Source organism: Strix uralensis, chromosome 8, assembly GCF_047716275.1.
Source record: "Strix uralensis isolate ZFMK-TIS-50842 chromosome 8, bStrUra1, whole genome shotgun sequence".
NCBI classification, from domain to species: Eukaryota; Metazoa; Chordata; class Aves; order Strigiformes; family Strigidae; genus Strix; species Strix uralensis.
The window spans coordinates 24,643,965-24,655,345 of record NC_133979.1 but is presented as its reverse complement, the minus strand read 5'-3'; the positions used below and the strand labels follow the sequence as shown (position 1 = coordinate 24,655,345).

The following is an 11,381-nucleotide window of genomic DNA, read 5'->3' as shown; positions in this document are numbered from 1 at the left end:
AATGTTTCCTTAATAGGTTCTCAAAAGTGTGACTGGATAATAGAAGTGATATCTTTATGATTTGGTGAATAATGGGTTTTATTAGTATTAAGTTAAAGCAAACAGCCAGAACAATACATATGCAACTTCTACTACACACAATATAAAGAATGTAAATTATAACCTCTGTAAAACAAAAGAAAAGGTACTGAAAAAGCCAACACAAGTGGTTGTGGACTATTCCATCCATGATAACAGGCTGGGTTCTGTGTTGAGAACAGTTGTTGTTTGCTTATTTAAACTGAAAAAGGGTGAAATACATAATCAAGTATAACGAAAAAAGTTGATGGAGTTACATGGATTCTATCAGAACAAACTCTAGATTAGTAAGAAAAAAAAGATAGTTCACCTAGTAAAAGAGATTACAAGTGGGCTCAGGTTTCAATTTTTAGTGGTGAGGGACAACGGGAAAAATTACCCAGGATTTTTGTAACAATTCATTTAATAATACACCACTTTCATAACAGAAGTGTTTTACACTTGCACAATGTTAATAACTTTATTATACATGGAAGCCTGTAATAGGCTGATTACACAATAAGACTGCAAACAACCACTGGTACTTTCCTGACACCAGCAAAGTACGTAAGACTGAAACATCACCAAGAGTACATAAAAAACCATCAGCATAAACATCACCAAAATTACATTAAAAAACTAATCAAAAAATACATTTGCAAAAAGTGGTTTAGAGCAGTGCCACTGCCTTTCAGCAGCTTTGAATGGCCACCAGTATTTCTAGCAGGTTTCCGTGGCTCCACAGGCATTAATCAGGATTCACATATAATAAATAATGTACCACAAAATATACATAAAGTAAGGCAATAATTCCAAAGAAAAGTTCTGTTGATATTAACAAGCCACTCAAGCTCTACTTTTGTAGTTGATGTCATCACCAGAAGCCTTTGATGGAATTGCAGCCTTAGGCCCTAAAAGCCTGCAGTGATGAACTGCTGCAAACCCCTATATCCGTAAAGAGCTCCAGTGACACCACCGGTACACTGCTGGGCACAGGGGTCCGTGTTAGCTGATCCTGATGCAGGACAGGGGCCTTAGTATGTACAATTGGGAGTATATTATTTCTTATCGTACATGGAAACCTTGACATAATTCTAAAACATGTGGGTGTTTACTGTTCATCATCTGATGTCACAAGACATCAGAAAGTACATAGTAAGATATGCACTTTCTGGAATGTAAATCTTTTTAAATGCTAGCTATTAAGTTGGGGTGAGAGAGTGAGTAGGGAAGAATAGGAAGAAAAGGTGTAAATTAAGGTGAGGGGGGAAACCAAGATCAAGTCCGGAGGAACTGGGAGCACAAAAAAAGAGAGGGAATCTTATACACTAAAAGAATGTAGAAAAAGGGAAGAGCAAGAGACCGACTTTTTTGAACCATGTATAATAAATAATGTATCCCAAAAGCCTATCTGGATTATGACTGTAGTTTCAAGTTGGGGTTCTAATGACATGAACCAGACACACACGTTTTGTTCTCACGGTTTGTGTCAACAGAATCTCTTTATGGAATTACAGTCTTACACAGGAGTTCTGGGGACATTACTGTTTATATTAAAGCTACCATTCTGGGCTCTTCGTACAGACCCAAGAATATTTGCTCCACCTGCCTGGAATGAGCATCACCTGGAAGAACAGGAGTACTTTAAAAACAACGAGATTTAGGTAGCAAAATTCTTTCAGATCAGCCCAGACATAGGAGACAGCAATTTGAAATGTCATAGATCCCTTCCTCAAAAAGCTGAGATATACGTCACTGTCTGTAAATCGGAAGTTCCAATACACTAGTGGTGCATAGAATTCCCATGCTTCGTTACACTTTCCTGAGAGTAAAGCAATTAGAATAAACCTTAGTCCTAGGAACAAAGTTAATTTTTTGCATTTTAAACTTTTGGGCTATTCCCTGACAATCTATATAATGTAAATTTGATTGCTAAACATTGTCACTTGAACAAAACCACTATTTTAATCTATTGATTTTTGATTAAAAACCATAATAAACAGATCTAAAAAAAATCACACTAACAAAATAAACTAAATATGAAAAGTTGCATTGAAAGGGCATGTTACATTATTCTTAATAGGACCGTGTAGAAACATTCCAATGGCAGTGTTGTCAAAGTAAAACAAAATTACATTAAGACCCCACAGCCTGGTCACAGTCGGGACCTTACCTGTAACTCTGGCTGGTTGGGGTTTTTACTCGTGTACTACATGGCTCACTTACATCAGACATCATATTTGTATACCCTGAGAAATCTGACACTGAAGTCCTTACTCTATGGTCCACTTCTCCATTAGAGTTACTGATAAAAGTCATTGGCACCCTGCTGCCCGACTTAAACTGAGAACCAAACGCTTGTGCAAAGTTCTCGATCTGGTAGGTTGCTCTAGGCTCTATGTCCTTCTGAGGATCTATCTGGCTAGTTAACTCCTGAGATGGGATCTGAAAGCTTGTTGAGGATTCTAAGTTTTTCTGTTCCTTCTGGCCAGTCAGTTTCTGAGATGTGGACTGGTAGTTAGATGAAGTCTCTAAGTTTTTCTGCGGATCAATGAGATCATCCAGCTCTTGAGAAGGAGTCAACTGTTGATGCGTAGCCTCCAAAGCAGACAAATAAAAGCCTGGTTGAGATCCAAGCAACATCCCAAATGGAGGTTTTGGCAACGCAGTTGGCAATACTGAGGTAACGGATTGGCTGAAGCCACACTCAAGTGGAGATGTAGTGTATATCTGTTTGTCTTGAAACAGAGTGTGGTTATGGAGAGTTACAAATTGGAAACTGGGTCCAAAAGCAAAACCAGTGCTATTGGTTGTTCTTTCAAAGGCTTGTTGGAGGTATTTGGAGTATTCTTGCAACATGCTTGCCTTATCATTTGAAACTGTTTGAGAGTTAGGGCTCAAGTTTTCTTCCTGAACCATCTCTGAATGTTCTCCTGAGGTGTGCAAGTCCACACGCTGTTCAGTTATACTGAAAGGATCTTCTTTCTGGCCTTCTGATTTGTGAGAGTACTGGTCCAAAAGGCTCTGTAAGACTTCATCGGGAATACCAGACTTGTCATGGCAAGACTTTATTTCATTATTTAAAGATGCTGAATCAATAAGAGATAATGGAGCTTCGTTATCCATAACACTAACACCTGCAGACTGGATGACGGACTGCTGGGAAGTCATGTGTCCGACATTAATTGAAAAGGCACTGTTACTGCTTGCAGTTTGTAAGTATCTTCTTTTCTTTGAAAACTGCATGGCATCATCATAATTGCTACCTATTTGACCTGGTTTACCACCTGTACTTTGGAGAAGGCCAATAGTTTCTACACCGGTATTGGCTACTAGGCCTAGAGAGCCACTCTGTTTCCCAGACAGTGGTTTTTGCCCCAAAATATCTGGCAGTGGTGATACAAAATTAAGGTAATGTTTGTCTGCCTGTTTTCTGCTTCCTTTTTTCAAGACCAATTTTGGCACCTTTTTCTGAAGTTCTTCTATGCCTGTGCCAACTAGACCACCACTGGAAGACACAATAGGAATATCAACTGCATAATTTGGCATGGCCACATTACTTGTAACTTGAGATTCAGTTACTTTGCTGCTACACCTATTTCCTTTGTTTTCAGTGGATGTACTTTTTGTTTTACTTTTTCTCCTTGAGGAACTTGTATTTCCCTGAGACAACGCAGCCAAGCTACCCATGTTATTTGATGATCCAGGCTCCATTCCGGCCCCTGCTTTACCTATGGCTTCACCACACGTTCTTCTGTGCTTCAACAGTCTATCAGTCCTTGAAAAATACTGCTGACAAGTGTCACATTTGTATGGCTTTTCTCCGCTATGCGTCCTCTTGTGTCTTTCCATGTGGTACTTCTGGATGAACTTCATACTACACTGGTCACACCCAAAAGGCTTCTCCCTACTGTGGATCTTCTCGTGTCTCTGCAGTAAGTACTTCTGGATGAACCCCATGCTGCACTGGCTGCACTGGAAAGGCCTCTCCCCCGTGTGAATGAGCACATGTCTGCGCAAGTGGTAGGAGCTCCTGAAGGCAGCGCTGCAGTGCTCGCAGACGTGAGGTTTCTGACTGGGGGACGCAATGGCACCTTCTGCATCTCCCACCAGGGGGGGTTTGGATGAAGCGCCTGGCTTCCGCTTGGCTTTGATTCCCTGAGATTCTGGCTTTGGCCTCTTTGCCTTCTTGACCTGGGCATCGTGCTTTGGCTCACCCGCGCTCCCCGGGGCGCCCTCGCCTCTGCCACTCAGTAACAGGTCTCGGTGGGGATGCTGGTGCAGGTGGTGAAGAAGGCTGAGGTCCTGAATCACGCTCTGGCCGGTTCCTTCCCCGCTGCTGCTCCCCAGGCCGGGGGGTCTCTCGTCCCCCGCTCCCCCAAAGAGCCCCCCGTAGTGGTGATGGTGCTGCGGCTGCTGCTGCTCCTCCTCCTCCTGCTCGCTGGGCTTCTCCTGCTTGATGCTCACGAGGGACTGCAGAAAGCCCCAGGGGCTCCTCTGCGAGGAGGAGGGAGCGGAGGGGAAAGCCCCCGCCGGCTCCTTCTTGAAAGTCATGTCCTGAGGGGGAGGAGGCGCCGGGGACTCGGCCGCCGCCGTGGAGGAAGCGGCGGCGGAGGCCGGAGGTAACACGCACTGCGGGGGGTGCTGGGCCGCCGGGGGGGGCGCGGCCGCCCGGGTGAAGCTGGTGACCGGGGGCAGGCGGTGGTTGAACATAACCATGCCGGGGGGGAAGGTGGGCTCCATGGCCGCCGCCCTCTTGCTGCCGCCGCCGCCGAGGAAGCCGCTGCCGAGTTTCATCCCCCGGGAAGGCGGGCCGGAGAGGAGGCGCGGCCCAGAGGGGCTGCGGGACCCGCCGCCCGCCCGCCCGCCGGACACCGCTCGCTGCCTCGCTGGCGGGCGCCCGCTCAGCGGCTGGCTCCCGCGGCGGCCCGGCAGCCGCCGCCCGGGCGCATCGCCGCCACCCCCACCCGCGCCGACGGGCGGCCCCCGGCCCGGGCTGCACTTACGGCTCCCGCCGCCGCCTCCAGTTAAAAATAACGCCGCGTCCGCTCCACAATGGAATTAGCAGCCCCTGCGCCCCGCACTGCACATGCGCGGCGCGGGGCACGCTGGGTACGGCCCGGCCGGCCGGGCAGCCGGCGGGCGGCCACCGCGCAGGCGCCACCGGCCCCCGCCCGCCGCCGCCGCCGCGCTCGCGTGGGGCGGGGGGCGCGCCGGTGCCATGTTGGTGGGCGCCGCGGCGGAGGGCCTGGCCCCCGGCCCCGGGCAGCGCCTGCCGCACCCGCCCTGGGGCGCCGGCCGGCAGCTGCCAGAGGCTGGGCCCCGCTCCCGCGGGGCCGGGGCGGGAGCCCCGCGCAGCGCCGAGCGCCGTCTCCGGCGGGAGCAGAGACGGTGCCGAAGCCGCGCGTTTGGCTTTGCCGCCGCCGTGCTCAGAGTAGAGCACGCGGCATCGCGCCGGCCACCGGCGAGCGCGGCCGTTTCCGCGGGCGGTGCCACCCGCCCGGCAAGGCCGCGCCGCGCTAACGGGACCGGCAACCGCCACCGGCAACCGCCCCCCGCTCCCGCTGCGCCAGAGGCGCGACCCGTCGTTAAACCCCCAGGTGCAGCCTCGCCTGGGCCAGCGTCACTGCCCAGCCGAAGGAGATACAAACACTTCAAAGGTGCCGCGCCTCCAGGCTTAGCCTAAGTGCGCGCTCCTACTAAAAACCTGCAGGTACAGAGATGCTGCAATGTAGCCTTTTTAACAAAGTCATAGATTGTAGTACGTCTGCTGCTACTTCTAGCTCAAAACAGTGACACTGGTTGCATGTGACCTCACTGGGTTAACGCGGCCCCTCCCGGCAGTGAGATACTTCCCGTCAGAGCATTTGAATCCCGTCTCTGTCCGTTCCCCGGGCCGGTCCCACACCGCGGGCTTACACCTCACGGGAAACCCTCGGCGCCTACAAACCGGGAAGCACGGCCACCGCCCCCCGCCTCCAGCCAGCCGCCACTGCTGGCCCGGGAGCTGCTCGGCTGGCCCTGGCGAGCTGGGGCACCTCACGACCAGCGCACCCGCCTCCGGTTCCAGCGGTGGAGCCCCGGTGCGGGCTGCTTTGGCCCACTGGTACAACAGAACCCCCGCTGCTCATAACGCTCACTGGTTGGGGTGCATGTACGGAAATAATTCATCCTTCTAACAGAAAGGACATCAAAGTTTCATTATTTTGAAATAGCTTTTGGGGGGAAAGAGGGGGGATGAAAGTAATCAGGAGACCTTTTTCACTATTTTCTAATATGGGATGCTAATAAAATCTGCATAGAATTCTGTTTCATTTCTAACTAGTGACGTTGAAAGCCTTTTCTATTTCTGCAGGGTTTTACTACTGAATTCCAAATTCTATTAAAATGTAAATTTGCAGAGGTACCTCAGCTGAAAAACTTGGAATTGAACATATCAATGCTAATTTTTATCATTAACATGATGGCGGTAATACAACAAGGTGGATAAATTCCTTATGATTGTTATGCTTTATACGTCAAAAATATTTCCACTTGTGACAGTTCAACCTGTAAAGATCACGTACTTTCCATAGGCCTAACTGATACAAAGCCTTGGGTCAGATTTTAAAATCTTGAAAACATCCAATTAATGTAAAAAATAGAATTTGATGCAATTTCTATACCCAACAAAATTTTTGAAGTCAAGTAAGTAAAACTGTTTCCTTTTATAATTTAAATAGTTTCCTTTAAACAGCATGTAAACGAACTTCTTTTTAAAACATAAATTAAATTATGAAAGTTTAGGACTGTCAGGTTTAGCTAAGTGTTAAAGGAAAGACCAGGAATTCAAAAAACTTAAAGCAGCAGTAAAATATTAGTCAATGCCTATGAGAAATGAGTCTGTCCCTTTACTCAGGGTGTCTGTGTTTAATGGTAAGCTGGGATGCATATAAGCTAGTCCAAGCATGAAGGGCAGTAGGACACTCATATGGAAAGCCAACTTTGTCCCTCAGTTATCAAGATAAGAAACCTGTCATTTCTCTCATTCACTCTGTCAGCCTTGAGATACTCCAAGCAGACTTACCTCTGTGTTGTACACCCCATATATCAGGAAGATGAAGAGACCCTGTAAAATAAAATGGAGGGAAAAAGCTGTTAACTCTAATCATTTCAGCAGTAGAAATACCTGAAATAAACTTTCCTGGGAACAGACAAAAGAAGACACACTTCATCAAGGTCAATTTATTTTTCTATTTTTCAACATTATAAGCTGTACCTTGAGCATTTATTTGATAACGTGGGAGTGCATCACCTACAGTGTTTGTGGTATTCAACTGTTTGGCAATGAAAAACTTAGCACCAAAGGCTCTAACACGTTAATTAGGAAAATTCATTTTATATTTGAATGGTCTTCTGAACAAAACCACAAAATAAATTTTTAAAAAAATGTGAAAACACAAAGATGCTAAAGAAAACTGAGAAGGAACAAACATCTCTACTTCTGATTTTTTTTTTTAAACAAATTAGGAAAACATATATTACACATATACATATATTACATATATATTTAGTAATACATATATTGTTAAAACAAATTCTATACTAAAAATATATTTCTGCATATATATTGACAAATGTCTACACCCCACTTAACTATTTTAGTAATTAGGAAGAGATGCATGAGGACAGAAAAAAGAAATAATGCAAGTAAGCAAATAGTATACATGATTTATCGAAGTTATTTTAACAGCTTGCTTCAAATTGGTCTATTAGACAAAACAAGCTAAAAACAAACAAAACACAGTGAGTTTTTCCAAACATTTTCACCTTATTGAAGGATGTGTTTCCAGGATCTAAGTTAACAGTGCAACATGTTACCAGTTCTTGCAATCTGCAGGCAGAATCCTGAAAAGTACAGGCAAATTACTAGAAAGAACAGAAATGGAAATTAAATGTAAAAGATAAAGTTTCCTAAGAAAATGCTTCTGTAACTCAGATTCACCACATGCTTATAACCTATTTCTACATGTATTTGTAACACTACTCTGGTTTGTACTATTCATATTTAAACAGGCCACTTGAATGTATTAAGAAAAAAACCTTCGCTTTCAGACAGAAAATACTTTCTGAAAAGAAACTACATTTGAGTAATAAAGAAATTACAACTTTTTAATCCAACATGCAAATTACTTGAAAACAGCCAGATTAATTCTGGATTTGCTCATCAGCAAAATCACTATGTTATTAGGCAGGGAATAATTAGAGATATCATTCATATGTAATATTTCCATGGATTACCCAATGCCAGCATAAAACCCTTGAGTGAGATAGTGATTTTGCTTCACTTATTTTGCTTAGTTTTTCAAAAAAGCCCAAATCCAATAGTTCGTTTCACCTATGTACAGATTACATCAATGACCTCACAATAAGAACTGATTAAAAAAATAGACAGCTACATTTCTGAGTGTGCCTTCATATGAAATATACCACAATTATATCATGCTGCTTATTTGTAAACAGAACAACTAGAATCCAGAAGCTTGGCAACTCAGATTAATTACATGAAAAATTATTCATAGAATAAAAACTCAGTTCTCTCTTTAAATATAGTGTTAGTGGACCATTCTGAGTCCTTTCACAGTATCACCTGAAATCTGCATTTAGACTGGGAGGGGAAAAAAAATAAAACTTTCTCTACAGTTACAGTAAAATTAGTTTTATCTGAGATAAAAGTAAATACTGAAGTTATAGGAATTAAGATGAGCACATCATAATTGCATTGAAAATAGACAACTGATTAATCAAATTATTCACCATACGGCAATATAAGCAGCATCACAGGTATTTTGTAACTGAGTGTTCTGCAAAAAATCATTGTAAACAAAGTCCCTTAGTACAAAGCTTTTAAAAAATCATTAAGTTTTTGATAATAATGAAAGCTGTCAGTGACAGCTTTTAATGTCAAGGCTAACAATACAAATGTAAATAGTGTAAAAATACATAAATAATGTAAGTGGTTTTATTTATGAACCTGATCAAGGTCTGCTTTATACATGCATAAAAAAAGGAGGAGATGTAAAGTGTACACCTTTATTTCCTCCTATCTCCATTTCAAATTCCCAGGATTTTAGGGATTTCCCTCCCAGGCAAGAGGCTGGAATGAGTAGATGCCATAGTAAGAGGCAGAGAATAATCAGCTATAGTTAAAATGAATTTTTAAAAAATAATAATTCATTTCTCAGGCTGCTCCAAGAAGAGCAAGTAAAATCATGTGCTGCTTGTTACTCAGGTAGTTTCACAAGTGAGAATTCTTGCCAAAACTGTCAGTCCAAACAATATTGTTTACTGTGATATTGAGTAAAAAACAAAAAAATAATTCAAGCCTTCCAACACACTGCAACACTTTCTTTTTAACCTAGAAATGCACAAATAATGTTTTTAATTGCTTCTTAGTTTCTTCTGAAATTTGTGAATCTCATATAATCACAAGTAAACAAACTAGATAGCTACTTGGGTTTGGATATTTGGTAATCTTACAGAAAATTCAGAAACAAATTATTAAATTCCAGATGTTAAATTAGCATGCCAAGTTTTTGCTTTTCTTGAGCTTTATATCAGCTCATTTAAATATTTAACTGTTAGAGATATGAAGTGCTGTGGATATTCTTATCTTAATTCTTCTTGTAGACTTCTGGGAGTTTTTTGTCTTGTTTTGTTTTATCATTGTGGTGGTGGTGGGTTTTTTTTCCCTAACATCAATAAATTATGCTAACAGCATCAGCCCCAGAAGGATTTTACTTATTGCTTGTGATGAGTTACAAAGTCTTGGCACCCACAACTGATAATGAGGGGTAGTTTTCCACACAACACTGTCATCAACAATTATCTGTACAGGATGGTTTGTGGTCCATCTGAGATCAAAATAAAGAAGTAAAGATCCTCAAGTGGTTTAAAATGTTTTAAAATAATATGGACTTAAATAATTGATAGTTCAGTTTCTTTAGCTCATTAATAACCAAAAAAAAAAAAAAGCACTTCTCTGTTTCCTCAGTGGGCTGTGGTGTTACCTGCAGTAAGGTTCTGTGAGCAGCTGCCTCAGCCCATCAGTTGCTCAGGCTGGTCAGATGTTCTTTGGCTTCTGGGAATTAAGCAGTGTTGTGATCAAGCTGGTAATTTTATCCAGAACTATTTATTATATCTGTTGGGATTTTAAAAAAATCTATCTTTCATTAAGAAGCATAGAAGGCACATTGTACTTTTTCTTTGTATCTTTTCCGATACCACAAAACCAGAGGAATTGTAACCACATTATGCCAAGCAGCATATAAAGACAGAATAAAGCCATCTATGCCTTGAAAAAGCTAAAGGTTTCTAGGCAGGAAAACTGGCCACATGTGGAGAAAGGAGAACATACAAGCACACCTGTCATTTTTCAAGTCTCATCAAAAAGTAGGACATGTTCTTGGTAGGCATCAACTAGAAGTTAAAAACCTTCGGCTGAGCTGGAATCCTGCCTTTTGGAGACTGAAGAACAGAACTGCTGCGTGCTTAATTACAGTTCTATTTGTCGCTTCATGCAGAGTGTAAATTGATTGCTCAGCTTTTAAAATTGGCAGGTCTTAACAGAATTGTCCTTGCTATCTTGAATAAATCAGTCTATGGGCAGTTCTAATCTTTAGTAAGTTTGTTAGGATCTGTTCCAGTTTGGGTGGTACCACTGAAAATTGACACTCTTATCAGAAGTTTATTCTGCTTTAGGGCAACAGAAACCTGCATGGCAGTTCTTTTATAAGAAGTTTCTTTCCCTGATTTTAACATTTGTGTCTCAATCTGTTACTATTTGACATTTCCTAAAAGCTTCCTTTTATAGACAGCAGATTTCATTGAAAATTAAGCAATAATTTACAAACTTTTTTTGGTGTAGTAGAGAATGTTGCACTGGTACTTTTAATATTTTGAATTTCAGCACTTTTTCAACATACCCATTTTCAAATATGTGGAATTACTTCATCCTTCTCCTGTTAATTTTTAAGCCTTTGATCTTTCATGTGTTTGACATAACTGAACAGGATTTTTAAGAATTCTCAACTACTAAAATCCATACTGGAATACTTCAAAAGGTCAGTTAGATAAAACCATATTAGCACAATATGCATGTAAACACTATATAGAAGAATTGTAGAAGAATTAAAATCAATTAAATACATTCTCAGGAAATCAATACCTAATAAAAACTATTCAATATTGTAAAGCATGCCTCTAGTATGAACGTAAAAATTTCCATCACTGAAAAAGTTTGTGCTGCAAGAAATTTTCTGCTATATGGGAGAAATAGTAGATCT

General features: G+C 42.4%; 1 protein-coding gene across 1 annotated transcript; it reads right to left on the bottom strand.

Moving 5' to 3' along the window:
• Positions 1-513: 513 nt before the first annotated feature.
• ZNF281 (zinc finger protein 281) lies at positions 514-4,921 on the bottom strand. The gene has a single exon (XM_074876725.1). The coding sequence runs from the start codon at positions 4,852-4,854 to the stop codon at positions 2,227-2,229; it is 2,628 nt and encodes an 875-aa protein (XP_074732826.1). The 5' UTR covers positions 4,855-4,921; the 3' UTR covers positions 514-2,226.
• Positions 4,922-11,381: the final 6,460 nt, after the last annotated feature.